The 20,358-nt window shown below is 36.1% G+C and overlaps 1 protein-coding gene across 5 annotated transcripts in view; it reads left to right on the top strand.

The window, feature by feature from the left end:
* LOC109070564 (putative tyrosine-protein phosphatase auxilin) overlaps positions 1–16,854 on the top strand; it is a 29,680-nt gene extending 12,826 nt beyond the window's left edge. For 4 of the 5 annotated variants that reach the window (XM_042725976.1, XM_042725977.1, XM_042725974.1 and 1 more), the window contains 16 exons: positions 1,498–1,547; positions 1,909–2,057; positions 3,274–3,396; positions 3,561–3,694; positions 3,973–4,167; positions 4,912–5,020; positions 5,159–5,238; positions 5,417–5,610; positions 7,120–7,500; positions 8,750–8,899; positions 10,222–10,317; positions 11,351–11,491; positions 11,678–12,010; positions 12,621–12,769; positions 12,990–13,166; positions 14,313–16,854. In XM_042725976.1, the coding sequence (XP_042581910.1) occupies positions 1,498–1,547; positions 1,909–2,057; positions 3,274–3,396; positions 3,561–3,694; positions 3,973–4,167; positions 4,912–5,020; positions 5,159–5,238; positions 5,417–5,610; positions 7,120–7,500; positions 8,750–8,899; positions 10,222–10,317; positions 11,351–11,491; positions 11,678–12,010; positions 12,621–12,769; positions 12,990–13,166; positions 14,313–14,414 (2,563 nt within the window). In that variant the 3' untranslated portion in view covers positions 14,415–16,854. The remainder of the gene's footprint in view (positions 1–1,497; positions 1,548–1,908; positions 2,058–3,273; positions 3,397–3,560; positions 3,695–3,972; positions 4,168–4,911; positions 5,021–5,158; positions 5,239–5,416; positions 5,611–7,119; positions 7,501–8,749; positions 8,900–10,221; positions 10,318–11,350; positions 11,492–11,677; positions 12,011–12,620; positions 12,770–12,989; positions 13,167–14,312) is intronic. The other variant, XM_042725975.1, reaches the window with a different exon arrangement.
* Positions 16,855–20,358: the final 3,504 nt, after the last annotated feature.

Below are 20,358 nucleotides of genomic sequence, written 5' to 3'. Positions count from 1 at the left end.
ACAGCATAATAACCCTGCTAAATTAAAGTTTTTTAATTATTTACATGAAGCATGATGAAATTCTCTTTCCAAATCTATGTGCCTTTCTCTTACACACACTAATACACTGGTAATGATTATACAATCTGCTATTTTCCACCACCATGTAAAAGGTGAATGACATCCATACACACAAACAGACCACTACACAAACACACACACACACACACACACACACACACACACACACACACACACACACACACACACACACACACACACACACTGTAAATTAGTAGTGTATTTCTTTCACCTCTTGCACAGAGGCTTAGAATAGCTTGTTTACATATGATCTCATTAGAGCAGATTACACAGGTGATTTGGGTGTTGTGTAATGCTGTCCAGTATGTCTACAATTACTGTTAAACTCATGACTTCTGCCCAAAGACAAAAAAAAAAAAAAAAAATCCTAAAGTTTGGGGGCAGGTTTTGAAAGAAGTATTTTATACTCTCCAAATTTATTTTAATACATTATAAAATGTAATTGTGCTTCTTAACATTTTTGTGGACACCATGATACATTTTTTTTTTTCAGAATTCTTAGATGAGTAGAAAGACCAAAAGAACAGCATTTATTGGAAAATAAATATTTGTAACAATAAATGTCTTTAGTGTCACTTTTGAACAATTTATTGCATCCTTGCTAAATAAAATAATTATCTTTAACTCTGAACTTTTGAATAATAGTTACAGTTGTATAGATATAAGATTAAACTAAACTTTTTAAGTATTATGGGTTGTAACTTTACCATAATGATAAATTAGAGTTTTAAAGGGATACTCCATCCCAAAATGAAAATTTTATCATTAATCACTTACTCCCATGTCATTCCAAACCCATAAAAGCTCTGTTCGTCTTCGGAACACAATTTAAGATATTTTGGATGAAAACCGGGAGGCCTGTGACTGTCCCATAGACTGCCAAGTAAATAACAGTGTCAAGGTCCATAAAAGGTATGAAAGTCGTCGTCAGAATACTCCATCTGCCATCAGACATGCAATTTGGGTTATATGAAGCGATGGGAACACTTTTTGTAAGCAAAGAAAACAAAAATAACGACTGTTTTCAATAATTCCTTTGTTAACAGTCTTCTCTGTGTCTCTCAATATCACCGTATGCCGTGTATGCTCTTCTGTGTCATCCGTGCCACAAGGATGCGCTGTTTTATTTAAAATCATTGTAGCCCTTGACACTGTTATTCATTTGGCAGTCTATGGGACAGTCTCAAGCCTCCAGGTTTTCATCCAAAATATCTTAAATTGTGTTCCGAATACGAACAAAGTTTTATGGGTTTGGAACGACATGGGGGTAAGTGATTAATGACAAAATTTTCATTTTGGGGTGGAGTATCCCTTTAACATTTTTAGCAATATCAAAATAATTGAATGAAACATTACACCTTCAAAATGTATGTGAATATATGTTTGAGTTTATATGTGGTCTTATGTATAATTTAGGTATACAAAAGGAGAGTTGGACATTGCCTACATCACCTCACGTATTATTGGTAAGTAATGAATAATTCTGTGGTAGCGAATGATAGCCATGTTTGTATACCACTGTATTTGCATTTTCTCCATGGTTTTCACAAATGGATGGATTTATATGTATCACATAATGTGTAGACGTGTATACTCATGTACTCTTTCCATTTAAACTGTTGGAAACCGTCAGCCAGTTTGAACTTTTTTAATGTATTTGCTTATTTCTTACCCCTCTCACCCTGTTATTCCAGTTTAAATGCATTTCATTAAAGATTATCAGATGCTAAAATTGTTGTTTGTGTTTCATCTGTTTGTATTGGCCAAACTGGAGCTACTGGAAAGAAGTATTATAACTGTCTCCTAATTGTCCTTTCATTCTGTCAGTGATGTCATATCCTGCTGAGGCGGTGGAGATGGGCTACAGGAACCACACAGAGGATATCCGTTCCTTTCTGGACTCACGGCATGCCGACCATTACACAGTTTTCAACCTGTCACAGAGGAACTATCGGGGGGCCAAGTTCTCCAACAGAGTGAGCGCAAAGACTGAAATTCACTTTACATTTGTTAAATGTCCCATCTGGAAAAAAATGTATTTGCCTTTGTCAGAGAAAGTTTCTCCATAATTGCTTGCTAAACTACAAACAACATTTAGGGCTTTTACCCTAAAAGTGTGTAACTTTTTAATATGCAGAGAGCCTCATCTGCATATAATTTCCATACGCATATTTCCATCTGAAAATATACCACATTTAGCGGTAGAAGAAACCGGGAAAACAGGATACATGTAAATGTTTTTTTGTCCCAATAAAGGAGAGCACAGCAAAAAAAAATGTATAATCATGAGTATCTTTGTCAATGTCCAGGCAAAAAGAATATATCTTTTTCCTCATCCCATTCCATCACAGACTGATTTTATTTGAACAAAAAATATTTTTATTAAAGCTCAGAACATGATTTACAGCAGAATTCCAAGTGGAAGTATAATGGGCCAAGATATATTTGTTGTCATCAAAAACATGCTCCCTCTGTAAAATGTCATGGGAAATGTAAAAAAAGGGGACAAATTTTATAGCTTAAATTGTGATCCATTTTAAATCAGTCATGTAAAATGTTTATACATCAGTTCCCAAACGTCTCATTAAAAAAAAATGGAAGCCGAATGAAAAGTCTGTTTTTCACCCACAGAATTGATGTTATTTTTAAAGTAAATCTTAATAATGGCAACTTTAATAATACAGTATGTTGCTAAGTGATACTTCGTATGGGTTGAAAAGGAACACATTTCTGGCCTTATTGATGGAGCTCTGGTGTACAGAATGGTTTGGGAAACACTGGTGTCATATGGGATACTTGTTCTATGTTGTTAATTTTTTTCCAAATATGATACTAGTGGCTGTGATGACTCCTCTTTCCTTCTTTCATTAAATATTAAATAGTGCTTTTCCCATGTAATTAAATAACTTCCCAGATTAACTGCATGATTCAACTATTTCCAGCAATTTCATGGCTTATTTCCTGCTGTACTTATAAAGGATATAATAATTCATTTTGGGATCCCATGATTATATTCTTATTTCAATGACAAAAGTGGAGAAACATTGATATATTATTTACATTGAAGGTTTGGCTTAAATATAATATATTTAATACATGATGACTTTTGAAGTTTTATTCTTACTCCTTTCATTCTTTATTTCCTATTTCTTGCTCTCAGTGAGAGTAATTCTGTTTCTCATTCGTCTGTAGGTTTCTGAATGCAATTGGCCTTCCAAACAGGCCCCAAGTCTTCACAACCTATTTGCTGTGTGTAAGAATATGTACAACTGGCTCAAGCAAAACCCCAAGAATGTGTGTGTGATCACCTGTTCGGTAAGAAGATCTCTTGATGTTCGTGTCTGTTCTTTGTTGTGGTTACTCAGCATTAAACAAACAGGACTGTAAAACCAGATTCATTGTCTACATTTGAGTCAGGAGTTGAGAACCCCTGATATAATTTAGTAAGTCTGTGTCCGAACACTTGTTTGCTCTTTCAGGATGGCAGAGCTTTTTCAGGCGTGCTGGTCTGTGCCATGTTCTGTTTCTGCCACCTTTTCGCCAACCCAGTGCCAGCCATGCAGCTTCTCAGCGCCAAGAGGCCTGGATCTGGCCTGTGGCCCTCCCATAGGAGGTACAACCAATCAGATCGCAGTTCTGAAAAGTCCAGCTTTGATTAAAAACTACTGAATGGTATAAATACTCAATAATAATAGTACAGTAAATTATGAACTAATAAAACTGCTCACTTTGTGCAAGTTTGGCATAGAGTAGCTTTGTCTTTGAAATGTCCATTCTCAGTTGTAAACAGAAGGAATGAAACGTTATTCATTGAAACGTCCCACACAAGGAATTTTTCCCTTTTGGAGCAAAACCACTGACAATCTTGTTTATGTGTGTTTATTTATTTAGGTACATAGGTTATGTGTGCAGTTTAGTCTCAGAGAAGCCAACCATACCACACTCCAAACCACTCGTCATTAAATCCGTCACTATGAGTCCTGTTCCTTGCTTCAACAAACAGCGCAGTGGCTGTCGGCCCTTTTGTGACGTACTTATTGGCGAGACCAAGATATTTTCTACAGCTCAGGAGTACGAGAAAATGAGGTAAGCATGTATATATACAGACACTCTACTAATGGTTCATTTAAATCATATTATCTGAAATTATATGTAATGAAAGGTCATATAGTATCCTTTCAAATATGGCTTTTTGTCAGTTTTCACAAACTTGTTCATTTCAGAAGTGGTTTGGAAAAAGAAACACGGTTTAGCAAAATTCAGAATTTCTTAATTCAGAAACACAGCAATGAGTGTGAATTTAAACCGAATTGGCCGTACCTCACTAGAAGTTGAAATGGAGTGAAATTGGTTGAATTACTAAAATGACAGAATTCACTAAACTGAAATCCCAAGATATTCAACAGAGTCACACAACAAAACATAGCAAAACAAACTAAACATAATTACATTAAATCAGCTTTCCATTTTCATGTCATCTGGATCCAATTAAAAAAAGTGTCCTTCCACCATATGGCCTATAAAATGAAAGTTAATTTAATAAATATAAGGTATTTCAAAGATTAATTATTAATGTCATCTAATGTTTCTTGAAAAACCCCATATGTTGCTTGTATGATCAATGCATTTATGAATAATTCATACTGAAAAATTAAATGTATTATTAAAAAATACACTAACACTAATAATACACATATTATACTACCATGAAAATGTTTCATTATGTTATAAGACATTTCTGAATTGCCTACAAGATATATTATGTAGCACTTAAAAAGATAATGCTTTTTGTGTAATGGTGAAGTATATCTTCATGTTTGTTGCTCTCAGGGAACACAGGGTTCAAGAGGGCAAAGTGGTGTTTCCTGTGAGTGTGAGTGCCCAAGGAGACGTGGTGATTTCAGTCTATCACATGCGTTCCCATGCACTGCAGGCCAAGGTATGAGACTAATGATTACATGTTACCCCTTTTTAATTTAAATCTGTAGCAGAGAAGAAAACTGTAGAGGAGTCAGAACTTGTAGGCTTTTTATTCTTGATAGTTGTTGGTGACTAAAAAATGATGTTATGTTTGCAGGTAACAAACACCCAGATATTCCAGATTCAATTCCATACTGGTTTCATCGCCCCTGGCACCACAGTCTTAAAGTTTGTGAAGTAAGTGTTTCTTTTCATTTCTTTTGTAATCATCACATTGTAATCTGAAGCAGTTAACTTAGCTTTCAAATTGATGCCATGTCCTGTTCCACAAAAAAAAAAAAAAAAGAATTATGGACATGTTATTGAATTATTTACAGATCTAGACTGAAGTCGGTGTTTGTGTGTGTTTGTCCAGGACAGAGCTGGATGCCTGTGATTCTCCAGAGAAATACCCACAGCTGTTTCATGTGCTGTTAGACATTGAGGTTGAAAGTACGGAGAAACAGAAAGATCTCACGCCGCCGTGGGAGCAGTTCCCCACCAAAGACCTGAGCCCCAACGTGCTTTTCTCTTGTCATCAGGAATACCAGGATGCACTTGCTATTGCAGGTAATCCTTTATATTACTATGCTGTATAATGCTATACAACACAAAAAAGCCAAACATATGGTTTTGGTTCTTTCTTTAAAAAAAAAAAACCTTTAATGAAAAACAGGTTTAATGAAAAAACCTGTAATGCCTGATAAAGCAGTGTTTGTGAGCAGTGCTGCTTTGTGTACACCGTCACCGGGGAAACCGCTATTTTACCGCTCCAAAAGCGGCACCTATTGACAAAGAATGAATTTGCATTTACATTCAGACCAATGCGAAAAGACCAATAAGTGGGCGGCAATATGCTAATGTTTCATGTTGACGTCAACATGAAACAGCTTGGGATTCGTTTTAAAAACGTCTCGTTTCAATGATTCAGAGTCGACTCTTTTTTTTTTTTTAGAGACAATAACTTTATACACAGTGCACTTTCAGATTTAAAACTTTGCAGGATGTTTTCATTCACTTTTCATTCAGCTGTTACACACTGCATGAACAGTAATTTTCAAAAATCCATAATGGGGCACTTAAAAAAACTAAATTGGTAGAGGGTGACAAAATGGCCTTGCAGAGTTTAGTATTAAAGGGGTCCTATTATGCTCTTTTACAAAGTCTTGATTTTGTTTTGGGGGTGCCAAGTGTCCTAGAACAGGCTCTCATACTAGGTTGTTCGAAAAACACATAATTTTTAAACATCTCTCTCCCCAGTCTGGCATGAACTGCTCGAATAGTTTCTGTATTAAATGAAGGCCTGGTGGTGGGTGCCTGGTCGGGAAATGTCATGCCCATTAACATAGCCGCCTGTGAGCTTCAGTGTAAATATTGCGTCAAAATCAAATCAATTTGAGTGCGATTTAAACCCGGATGATTGTAACCACTCTAAGTTTGTCTGCCTTGGGAAAGCTAGCATGTCTCCGACATAGTGATAACACTCGCTGCTTTCTTTAGTGCACCTCAACCAGGTGTCGTCCCATTCATCGGTATTTGTGATATCACAAATCCCAGAAAATATGTGTTGTAGTCCAAAGGAGTCATTCGTTGTAGTTTTTAAAAAGTGATTTCTGTTAAATAAAATATCTCCTTTTAAAGTGGCCTTTGAGTTTTGTAACTTAGGACCACTTTAAGAGCTCAGTGAACCTTTAAACAAGTCAACTCATCAGTCACTCTCTGGTATTCTGTTAAGTGTTTGTGCCCCATTAAACTAAACACCATCTGTTTAATGTACTTTATTCTCTGCTGAAAAGATGAAATGGAGGGCTTGGACTTGGAAGGTAAGATGTAGTGTAGGAGGCTTGTGAGAGTCAACAGAAAATAGTTGATTAACAGATTTGTAGTTGACTTTAGACAATTATTTGATGAGTAGTTAAAAACTAGATTTTAGCGAGAAGGGATTTGGGAGGTACAGTTTTATGTTTCCCTCTTAGAGCTGTTGATTGGCTTCAGAAACGTGGAAAATAGCACACAAACCGTATGGACTAATTTGATGTTCTTCTTTATATCTAACCATTTCCCCGGTCTGTCCCTTAGATCCTGCCCAGGGACATGGGAGTTGCGGAGGCAGAGTGGGCCCAAATGAGGAGAGCGAACCATCAGATGATGAAATGCTCTCCCTTTCTAGTCAGCAGAGCAACACGAGCAATGAGAAATCAAAAGCAGCTAAGAAACCAGACCCCCAGCCTGCAGCGGCCCCTCCTTCTGCAGCTGAGGAAGTAGATCTGCTGGGTCTGGATGGTGATGCTGCTACGCTTCCTCCATCCTCGCCACAACCTCCGACCACAGACCTGCTGGGGGACCTGTTTGGAGCTCCTCCCACACCACAGCCGGCCAGTGGCCCCGCCTCTGCTCAGTCCACCCCGCGGAGATCCGCAGCCTCCTCCTCACCCTGTCCATCACCTCGATCTGGAGACAGTAAATATATTTTATGTTTTTTTTTTAAACAAAGACAGACAGTTGAAGTGATTTAGCCCGAGATGTTTGTCAGGAGTCAGTGAAGTGAAGCATCTTGGTATAGTGAGCAATTTGAATGAGTGAATTATTCATATGAATGGGATGAGTGTCTAATTTACTGAAGTTTTTTTTTTTTTTAACTACTGTATCGTGGTATATCTTTTATAAAAAAAGCTGTTACAGCAATATAATAAAAACTAGTGCTGTCAAACGATTAATCGCGATTAATCGCATCCAAAATAAAAGTTTTTGTTTACATAGTATATGTGTGTATACTGTGTATATTTATTATTTATTATTAAACAAAAACTTATTTTGGATGCGATTAATCGTTTGACAGCACTAATAAAAACATTCAAATTCAACTAAAAGTTACATTATTATTATGATACTTTATTCATATTATTATTTTACCACACACATTAACATTTGTTTACTAGTATTTAATATTATTATGTTGTTATTGATATTAATAAATGACAATTAATTAATCATAAGCAGTTTTTCCATCAATTATATTTACACTGCCATTCACAAGTTTGGATTCAGTACAATTTGTTTAGAGAAATTTAAGAAAAAGTTTCAATTTAATGTTAGTAATGTTAGTAAAGTAATATCATGAAAAATATATTTAAAAAAAATGCTGAACATCAAAGAGTGCATTAGAAGACTTAAGACTTGAATAATGGCTGCTGAAAAATTCAGCTTTGCACAGAACCTGCACAGAAAAAAAAAAAACATTTTGAAATAAATGAAAACAGAAAACAGTTGTTTTAAATTGTATTAATATTTCACAGTATTAGTTTTTACTGCATTTTTTACCAAATAAATGCAGCCTTAACATGAGAGACTATTAAATCTAACCAACAGCAAACTTTTGAATTGTAGTGTTGTTTTTTTTTTTTTTTTTTTTTTTTTTTATTACTGTTGTTATATTGTTTGTTTTTTTTTTGTTTATAAAGCACTTTGTGCAGCATATTGTGCATGACCATATTCTACATCCCTAATCCTAACCAATACCTAAACTTAAACTTAATAAGCAGCATATTAGGAGTTTATTGAAGCAAAAGTCATAGATAATGGTTTGTTAAAGCAAGAACTGGACCTTAAAATAAAGTGTGACCAATACAATCAGATGATAGTCAGAGCTATCTGTCCTATAAAAGTGCATTTCAGCAAAAGAAACTGAATCCTCTCTTTAATTCTTCAGCTTTTGACCCATTTGGGTCTGGACCTGCTCCCTCCCCTAAGCCGCAGGACTTCATGGGAGCTTTCCTGGGTCCAGGTAATATGGGGCAGCCAGACCCCTTCCTGCATGCTGCACGATCTCCGTCTCCTACAATGCAGAACATGGGCATGGGTAAGGCATGTGCCTTTGCCTCTCAGTACTGTCAGTGTGTGGGCAACATCACCATAACAACCAGCAAAGCTCTTTTGTGTCAAATCCTCCAGAATATGATCAGCAAAATAGCCTGGCAAATTTATCTCTATAAAACAGCTCTATAGTAATCGTCGTATTTAAAGTGCTGATGTTTTAGAGAAAGCGGAATTATTATTGGGCCTTGAGCTCGATTGTTTGTTTAAGTACAATGTGTGTGGACGATAGCAGCATGTGCTCGGTGAAGGACAGCTGATACCCTGTATTATGTATCTGGGAACATGCAAGGCAGATTAACATCAATATGGAATAAAGCAGCACAATTTTGTTTCCAAATATAAATTGTATAGAGTCTGTTTGTTGGATGTAGTGTTAGTGGTAGTTTGCATGCCTATGGAAAAAGCATGTGAATTTTTGAGTCACACCAGTGCCATATGCTTTTAAAACATCTTTCGTTTGCCTAAAAATTGAGAGGTTTTTAATATGAATGCTTTGAAACAACACTACTGTAACAAAGAGCGCTTTTTATTTTTCAAGCATGCGACAGAGCTGGAAAGAAGCACTGCATGATGCCAAATACTGCAGATTGCGACATTCTGCTACTCAGAGCCTTAAGGGAATGAAAGAAATATGAGAGAAATCCTATCCCTTTTCCTCATTGTTTAACAAAAATGTAGCACATTTTCATAATATCTTGTTTTAATCTTGTTTAACCAGTAAAGCCCTTTGCTAAGCTAGTAGGCTAAACTGTTAGCTTGAAAACACAACGAAATGAGAATATATATATTTTTTTTCTTTTTGTTATAGCATTATGATTATTTTAGAATTAAATACCATAAGGCAATTTTCAATAATTTATATTCAGGCACCAATTAGAGTACACATACAGTAAACATCATAGCCAATGTAATGTTTTTTTTGTTGGATTATATTAGATGTTTTATAAGTGACAGATTTTCACTGCATTTCACATCATGTTACAGTCACTGATGAAAATGACCAATCAGGGCTGACACGATGTCATTATTTCAAATAAATGCAGCCTTAGTGAGCATAAGAGTCTTCAAAAACCTTTCCAACCAAAATTTTTAAATAATAATGTATATTATTATTGTTATTATTTAAATTTGCAGTAATTTCTTAGTCTAAGAAATGTAAGAAACTAAGTCTAATGTCATTACCCTGTGGTTATTATATGGCATGATACCACTCACATTTGTATTAACTGTCTAATTTTCAGTATTTGAATATGTAAATAAAGGGCACATTTGAAAAGTGTCAAGATAAGTATGTTCCCTTCATAGGTCGCAGTTCACCTGTGCCGCCCACTACTCCCACTGTCAAAATCCAACAGCAGAGCTCTACAGGAGCCTGGGAGTGGAACAAACCAGCAGCTGCAGGCAAGTGCTGTTAGAAACACAAGATGTGTCACAGGGACTCCTGGTGGCCTCCTCTGATATTACACCTAACAACAAAATGACTCACTACTGACCTGCCATCTGGACTGGTGTGATGAGCTCATGTAGCTCATAAATGTTAATGTCTTGTGAAACATTACATGGCTGACTATTTGGGTTTTAAATCAATAGAGCTAGATACATCTTATAGTTATTCTTAATAGCTTTTTACAGGGCTCAACAGTAAGATCAGATATATACAGTATTTCAATATTCAATGTTCACTGGCCCCAACAAATGAATTCTAAATTTCTCTCTCTCACACACACACACACCAAACTATATTTTCTATCCCCTAACCCTACATCTACCCCTTATAGACAGCCTGTTTGCATTATTACACTTTTAGATAAATTTGGTCATTTTGAGTCATTCATTTTATTATTTTTAATATTTTTCCCATGTCAAAAAATTCAGATTTTACTATCCTTGTGGGGATACACACACAATAAAATATATTTATATTTATAAATTATAAATAAATGTAATACATTTTTTTAATTAAAATCTTTAAAAAAAAAGTTTATTAAATTATTACAAAATTCAACACATATTTATTATTGTACATTTCCATACATAATGTAATGTTAAGTTAAATGTTTCATTTTGTTTAACAAAATGTGCAATAATAACTGGAAATCATACATCAGTGTTATTATTTTTTATACAGGAAACTTTAAAACATCTATAAATTCATAAACACTTTTTCTAGAAAAGGACATTACTGATCTGATTTGTTTGTAATTTTTGACTTATTCTTGCTGATGCTATCAAGACATTATCACAAATCATTCTTGCAATTTTGACAAAACCTCATTTATGTAAGCCAGTTAACTGGCTGACAAGTTTTAAATGTTGACAGAAGCAGAATTCACAACCAAATGTTTGGAAAACCAGATAATATAAAATATCTTGATTTAAATCTAAATTTCTCTCTTCAAGGTACTAAATATAAATCTTGTATTTGTCTTACCAGGTGCAGGTTTTGGGATGGGAAGTAAGTCTGCCAGCACTAGCCCAACCAGCTCAGTTCATGGTACTCCCACCCACCAGGCCAAATCCAACACTTTGGACCCGTTTGCTGATCTGGGTAACCTAGGAGCCGGTCTGGGAGGAGGTAAGTGGAAAAGGAACTTATTGAGCCTTATTTTAAAGGGAGAGTTTAGCCAAATATGAAAATTTTACTCCCAAATGTTAAAATTGTATTGACTTCCCTAGTTTTCTTTCACATTATTTTTGGGTGGACTCTCTCTTTAATACGTTCATCATGGAATCACTGTTAACCTCTGTGTGTTCATTCCAGCTGGTTCGGGATTCTCCAGCAAGCCCACCACCCCTACTGGTACCGGAGGAGCGTTTCCACCCATGGGCTCCCCCCAGCGTCCTGCTCCCTCTCCCCAGCACACTGCCTCTGGAGGCTGGCATCCCAGCACAGGTTTCCCCTCATGGCAGCCTGGAGGTGGGGCTCAGTGGCAGCCGCAGGCCCAGGGTCCACAGCACCAGACCCCACCTAAAGCACCAGGACCCTCTATGCCTCACACTTCACCACAGAACAGACCCAACTACAGTGTCAGCTTCTCCAGCATGGGTGGAGCTTCACCAGGAGCCACTGGGGCAAAAACACAGCCTAACATGGGTGAGACTGGACACTGCCTTATGAGGTTGTGCTTATGTGCATTTGTTCATTGTAAAATTCTAATATTTTTAGGGATGTTCTGTTATTATAAGCATATATATAATATATGTATGTTGTGATGCCTAAATTGACTTGTAGCTTATAAAACAATTGATTACAACACTAAAATCAATTGTTTTATAAGCTACAAGTCAATTTCAAAAAACATGCATATATATGAAAGATCAATATTATTTAGACTTGCCAAAGATTACAATTAATAGTGATATTGAAACTGTCTGCTAAATGAAGAAATGTAAATTAATTTAAAATACAATTTAATTAAAATGAAATTAATTAGTCTGGCTAATGATTACATTTTAATAGTGATATTAGATTAAAAAAATCTAAATTAAATTAAAATACATTTTAATTAAAATTAAATTAATTGAATTATATAGAGGAAATAAGCACATGCAATTATGTATCTATTATAAAGTAATACTGAAGATCTCCAATATTGGTTAGTGATACCAATATAGTGTATCCCTTAATATTTTCATTACTACAACAACAAAGAATATTATAAATAGCAACTCAAACATTAATAATTGTTTCCTTTTTCTTTCAGGAACCAGACAAAAGGTTTCGGACACTAACTTTGATGACCTACTCTCAGGCCAGGGTTTTGCCGGCGCTAAGGAGAAGAAGGGGCCAAAAACCATAGCAGAAATGAGAAAAGAGGAGATGGCAAAAGGAATGGACCCAGAGAAACTCAAGGTGAAAAATAAAACACACACACAATCTGATATTTGTATTAAAAGGCTGAATAGAATATTGGAATCTCCTGGTCAGTCACTTGTTTGATATGTTTGCTGTTTACTTTGTGATAATGACTAGCTGACTGTGCACTGTCCCTTACATGATCCTCTTTTTAAAGACTTTGTTCAAAGGTGAATCACATCATGATGTTTTCATTTAATGTCATTATTTGTGGCAGATCCTGGACTGGATTGAGGGGAAGGAGAGGAACATCAGAGCGTTGCTGTCCACCATGCACACGGTGCTTTGGGAGGGAGAGACACGCTGGAAACCTGTAGGCATGGCTGACCTTGTCACACCAGAGCAGGTGAAGAAGGTCTACCGCAAAGCTGTGCTGGTAGTGCACCCTGACAAGGTGAGAGACGTATTTGTTCAGTTGAAGTACTTAAAGTGCCCTACTATGCCATTTTGAATATTGCCATGCAATATGCAGTGTGTAATGTAGCTGTATATGAATCTGCAAAGTTGTAAAGTCGAAAGTGCACAATAAATAGTTATTGTCTTGGAAACAGCTGAAACGAGTCATCAGTACTTCAAATCCCACTTCCCTTGCAAATGTGTCACAGAGTAACACATTTGCATAATGCCCGCCTATATTATAAATTGGCCGGCCGCAAACAACTTGACCTGCTCTCTAAAACTGTAGCTTGTTTGTGTGGTAAACATCATGTCAGGGAGTTCAACGCAGGATTCACAAAATAGATAGATGTTTATATTTTTATTGAGCGTTCAAAATACATAATTATGGCAATGGGTGTATCGTTGCACGTGGTAGACCAATCACAACAGATTGGGCCATCTGACCAATCAGAGCAGAGCAGGCTCATGGAAAGGAGGGTTTTAGAGAGACAGAATCTTTTGACAATTGTTTGAGAATCGTTGGAAAGTGAGATGATAATTGCATATTTTGAAAAAGTGAAAGAGCTTTTTGTCCTTTTATGTATGACTCCCAAATCAATATTAAGAACCTTAAAAATGGCATAATAGGGACACTTTAAAGCTAAACAATAAAATAATAATTTTGCACAGTTGCAAAACTACACAACTGTTCATAAGATCTGTAAGATTTTTAAAATGTTTTAGAAAAGTCTCCTATGTTCACCAATGCTGCATTTATTTGAGCAAAAATAGGGTAAAACAGTAATATTTTTGAAATATTATTATAATTTAAAATAACTGTTTCATATTTATAAAATATATTTATATATTTGAATATATATTTTATATAATTATATTTTGAAATGTAGTTTATTAATTTGATGGCAAATTTGAATTGTCCACAGCCATTCCTCCAGTCTTCAGTGTCCCTCAGAAATCATACTGATTTTGTGCTCAAGAACCATTTCTGATAATTATTAATGTTAAAAACAGTAGTGTTTCATAATATTTTTAGGATACTATGAAGAATTACAGTATATTACAAGTTATACTCAACAGAACCCCTCTAGTTAAGGCATGTTAACGACAAAATGCATCAGTTTTCTCTCTCTTCCCTTTGCAGGCTACTGGACAGCCCTACGAACAATATGCCAAGATGATTTTTATTGAACTAAATGATGCCTGGTCAGAATTTGAAAGCCAAGGACAGAAAGCACTGTACTAAGACTTGTTGTAAATGATCACCAACAGTCAGCAGTTCCTGCCCCGATTAGACACCCTGCAACACACCAGTCTTTGAAACGCTCCTTTGTTAATCTCTCCCACCTCCAGGACCCTGCTTCATAGAGATGTCAGAGCTTACATCTACAGTATAGTTGTGTGTATCTCTCTATCGATCCATGTATCAGGTCCCATCATGCCCTAAACCAACATAACTGCTGTATGAGAAAAGTAGCATTCAGCTTTGTTTTACAAACTCTTATTTGTATCTTTTCCAGGACTCACTTACAGTACATAACAAAGATCAGACTTTGTCGTTAAACAGCTGTGAAATATCTCTATGAACATTGTCTGTCAACAAGACCATCATAGAGTGTCTGGTAGAATTCATTCAGGAGCTTTCAGGGGAGTTTTGATTTATTAAAGAGGTTGAGTGCTGAGGACGAACATCTTCAACAAATGAAAAAATATGTCTAGACACTTAAGAATTCTGCTTTGGCTTGCAAAATTGTATTAAATAACTCATTCAAACACCTTCATTGGCTATTATTTAATAGGGTTTTGCATGCTACAGCAGTATTTGGGAATCTATTTCTTCCATTGTATTGCCTGTATCCTACGTACCTGCTCACAGTCACTCATATGTGTGCGGGGTATTTATTTATTTGTTGGCTTTGCAAGACAATAATGAAATGAGTGAAAATAAAAGTGGTATAGTAAGCTACGACTCTGTTTTTTAGTTCAGTCAGGGGCTAGAGTTTTAGAAAGATAGACGAATGAAAGAACACTCCAACAAAACCCCCCCAAAAAATTCTCGTATCATGTAACTCGTAACTTCTTTCAGAAGATAAACAACACAGTACTGTGGGGCAGAAGCACAATAAGTATAAGAGAATAAGAGACTGTGCAGGAAATGGGCGGTTTTCTCATACTTGATCTGTAAAATGCAGTAGATCTAACTAGCAGTTTATTCTTATGTTGTTTTCTACTGAATATTGATCTGTATGTATATATGATGCACTATAATAACATACTGTTTACAACATAAAAAGTCAAAGGAAATTGTTTATTCATGTAATTATTCTATAAAAAAAAAAAAAGAAACGTTTTGCAGGTAACAAAAGGTGACATGGCTTGTTTTGAGGTGAAAGTTAAGGTTGTATTTACATACACAATTTATGTTAACTTGACGTCTTTAATGGGTTAATAGTGCCCTTAAGAACTAGTCACGCTTTCGTAGGAGATATCACACAGAACGTGTTTTTGCTACGCAAGACACAGCCAGTGGAATGTGGAAAAATGCAAGATCTTGAGACAACTTTTTAAAAAGCTTAACTTATTTTAACTTGAGTGCCGCATTTTTAGAATGCTATAATACACAAAACACAAGATTCTGAGCGCAACTGTCAAACAAGTCCATCTAGCGTGCATTTACATAGAAAAACAATAAAAAAAGTAGCGCATTGGAAGGGAAAAACACATTCTGTGTGAAGGCTCCTACTTTTTTGAAGAAGGCTACTAGCCTAAACGGTTATCAGGACTACTTAAATTTGATCAAAGTTTTGCCTAGCATACAATTCTAACACATTCATGCTTGCTACTGAAAAACAAAGCCTTTTGACTGAGGAATGTGATCGATGGGTAGTGTTCAAATCCTGTTGTTTCATTACCATAGGTGTCTTTTAAACCGACTGAACATATCATTCGGAGTGGACCATTAATATTTTGACATATGAAATCACCATTACGCAACATCAGTGGATACACAGCTTTTTTAGCATGTATCGGTATCCTCATAATGTACTGCATGTATGACTTTAAGTGGCACATGGTCCAAAGGAAGTTTCCGTGTAAAGCCACTAATCTGCCCTTTCTCTTCTCAGTATATTTGCACTTGAATGGCATTAGGTAAATCCAGAACACACTTGTGTCGTAACTTGCAGTACATCTCGTTCATGCTTTGCCTTCCTCTTTTCGCAATCATGCGGTGATATACTGAAGCTTTAAATGTATCAAAGCAGTCTTCTCTACTATCTCTTACGTTTTGCCGGTATCTTCCCTTTGACACAATGCAACGCTAAAAACTTGAATGCTAATCATGGATAAAGACAAACAGATTAGTGAGACCTGAGTAAAAGAAAGGAGCCCTGTATCCAGGATGGAACTTTTCCACCTCCCCCCTTTTGTGGACTGAGCCGTTTATCTTCAATCTTAGGATATCATAATATGTTTGGATGCTAACCTATACAGTAGTGAATGTTTGGTGTTCAATAATGCTGTTCTCTGTAAGGAAATGGTAAGGTTTGGATACAGCTCTGTGTTTGTTTGCTGTATCAGTATTATTGTGACATGAATTTTTTTCTGTGTCTTTTTTTCTGTTTCTGTTCTCCATATGGAGCTGTACATATGATAATGTGCACTGCACAAATAAATGGGAAACATGATGTTAGTGTGATTTTTTTAAGTCATATTTGGTTTGTGTTGAAAGTACAATTTAAAGGATTATTCACCCCAAAATGAAAATGATGTCGACTCATTAAGCCTCATGTCATTCCCAGTGTTAATATCATATATTTTATATGTGTTGTCAATATTGAATTTTGAAGTTTTAATAATTTTGTCATATTTAGTTACTTTATTTATTAGTTTATATTTATTCAGTCATTTAAGTTCTTAAATCATTTTCAATTATTTAATTTTTAATATTGTTATTAGTTTTTCTTAATGATAATAACCCTGGTCGTTCCAAAATGATGTGGAACATAACATATTAATCTGTAAAATGTCTGTTTTTTTTTTTTACAATGGCCTCTAATGTTGATTAGTTTATCAATTTTCTTCAAAATATCTTCTGTGTTCTGCAAAAGAAGACAAAAACATACAGGTTAAGGACAACATGATGGTGAGTAAATGATGACAGAATTTTTATTTTTGGGTGCATTGTAATCCTAACAACTGATTACAATTTTTAACTTTAATTTATTATTTCATTCAAATAAAATAACTGACTTTCAAAAGTTATGTACAAATTAAAAGTGCAATGCCTTTACTCTTAAAAGCCTGTGAGGAATGATGCATGTTACTGAATGCCTAAGTTTATAGTGCAACACATTAGTGGTAAAGAATGTAATGAAAGGCCTGACTAATCCTGTTGAGTCATCAGATGTCTCTTCATGGGCTGATTCATTCGGCTTGTACCGTCCACATCTTTGGAATGTGGGGGTTTTTGATTAGCAAAATTTGTTAGGGTGAAAGTAAGGTGAAGGATGAAACAGAAAAGGAAAAAAAGATGATCATCAGAGAAGTTTGATGTGGAACATATGTGACTTTGCTGAGGAATCTGCTCAAAAAGCAAAACACGCTGATCCAGAGAGAAAGAGAATCAAGATTAAAGCTTTGCTTGACCCTCTTTGACTTTGATTCTAAACACGGATTGCTCTGTTGAGATTTCATCAGTGCTGTGCCCTCTTAACCTGTGGAAGACTGACCTTTAACCTTCGGGAATCCCCTAAGCTGTGATAAGAGGAAGTGGCCACAAGATGGCAGCAATACTGTGATCGTGTTCTTTCCACTATAAACAACCCTTATTTCCCCAAATCCTTTAACACTCAACACAACATTGTCATTTATGAATGAAACCAAGACAGTTGCATCAAAAACAATAATTTTAAACCAGTACACCTTCAAACAATAAAATTCTAATTCATTTGCCATGTGCTTGATATTTTTGGCTACAAGGAAGTGATGGAAATATTAGCATGTGTTTGGTCACATGGCACCATAGTGAGTTTATTTTAAATAGAATAGAAAATGTGTGCACCCCAATGTTCTTTTCAAAGCTTTCCCCAACATTTTTTATGAAATTTTATAAAAACAAATACTCAAAGACTAAAAAATATATGCGTCGTACAGTGTTGCAGTCGAGTCACCAACTGTCGAGTCCGAGTCGAGTGTCAGTGTTTGAGTCCGAGTCACCAAAGAAGAGTACGAGTCGAGTCCAAGTCGAGTCACCATTACCAGAGTTCAAGTCCAAGTCGAGTCTCGAGTCCCGTGTTGGGTTTTGGTTTTTGTGTCGGGGTCACAGTGGATACATGTCTCCACTCTGGGACCTTCAAAGAACTGATAAACTGATAAAATGTAGAGGTTCTACATTAAACAAAAATGACACCACTGTCACGATTGCAAAGGGAGTTTATTTACTGATTTGACATTTTGCTACACACTTTGCAACTTTACGAAGCCATCAAAAGCATGTGTTTACTTCGATTGTTGTGAACTTGTGATTGAGAACTAGCGTAGAAAATTTACAAATTGCATGTTTAATCATGCTGCATTTTCATGTTGCATTTTAAAAGCATCAGACACAGTGATTATCGCAACAGACAAAAAAAATCATGTAATCTGATCTGACACAGTGACTAGTAAGTTATCAACAGACAAAAAAATTGTGTAATCTGAACCAGACATTAGACATCGCCGACGTCTGATGCCAAATTGTCAAACATCGCCCAACCCTAGCTTCTTCTGTTTATTATCATATATGCATTAGTCAATAATAGTTTTTTTTAAAAGCTAACGTTAGCCAATGGAAAGCATTTTACTTACTTTTCTGGGTGCATCCGTGACAGGTGTTTGTTAAAGTTTGATGTTGTCCCAGTCTTTTCCTCAATTGTGCGATTACACACACAACATTTAACGCTGCTCTTTCCAGCATTAGATGCAAAATTCGTGTAGATGAAGTTCACGATCCAGGGGAATACCTTTCTGCATTTTCCAAGTGTGAACATTTAGCCCGCGAATCATGCACAAGCGTAAAGTGAGTGACGTCTTTGGGTGTGTTGTAAAGTGAAGGGATGTGGCGGTGGGATTTTGTGTGAGGGAAAAAAATAGATCCCGGCTGGTCTTGGGCACGAAACAGGAACAGTGTAACACCTTATATATTTTTTTATAACATATTTAGTCAAATACAATGTGATGAATGCTCAAGTCCGATTTTATATATCCTCGAGTCTGAGTCCAAGTACGAGTCATCAGTCTGCGAGTCCAAGTCGAGTCACGAGTCCAGAGAATGGAGTCTCGAGTCAGACTCGAGTCCAAAGAATAGTGACTCGAGTACTCCATCACTGGCATCTTATATATGCGCTAAATGCATTAAATATCTTAAAACACTGAGACATTGTTTCACTACTTTAAAAACTGCATTTAAAATGTATTTAAATGTGTGCATTCACTGTAAAAGATGTTGCACTGTTAACTTAGTAAAATTATGCTCATCTTATTTGTTTCTGCTCTGTTGGCATTACTCAGTTTGATTGAGTTCTTTACCCATTACTTAAAGCATTGCAATTAAAATTACTTTTTTGTTACTTCTTTTTTGTGTGTTGGCAGTATGATTTATGTCTTTATTCTTTAATATTTTCAAAGGACTTCGTGTTATCGAACGGCGGTAAGTTATTTACTTCCACAGTATATAAATATGTAAGGGAAAATGCTGGTAATGGTAATGCTTAAAGAAGAGGTCGACCAATTGATCGGGCCATTTTTGGCATTTTTTAATTAATCGGCATCTCCCGATTGTGCTGCAAATTAGGCCAATTTATAGGCAGGTGCACTGGCGGGCACGTGAGACGGAGCAGCTCACACTCTGCAGCAGCGGCTTGTTCACACCATAGACTGTATAAAAACATGGACGTAGTGTCCGTGACGTCACCCGTAGATTCCTGAAGAGCGTTTTTGAAGCGCAACATGGGCAGAGCGGGTTGTCGCCATCTTGGCCACGCGCCTTTCCTGGATAATCGAAATGGGCAAAAAGGCGGGAGCTGGTTGCTGAAGCCAGTAAGCGCGACGGCAGTGTCAGCAGCGGCAATCCACCTGTCACTCAAGTGGCCACGCCCTTAATTATGCAGAACTTTAAGGCTTAAAGGGTACATAACATACACAGTTTCACC

This window comes from Cyprinus carpio, chromosome B6 (genome assembly GCF_018340385.1).
Source record: "Cyprinus carpio isolate SPL01 chromosome B6, ASM1834038v1, whole genome shotgun sequence".
In the NCBI taxonomy this organism is placed as follows: domain Eukaryota; kingdom Metazoa; phylum Chordata; class Actinopteri; order Cypriniformes; family Cyprinidae; genus Cyprinus; species Cyprinus carpio.
Note: the sequence above shows the minus strand (reverse complement) of the source record. Positions and strands in the feature narration are given on the sequence as shown.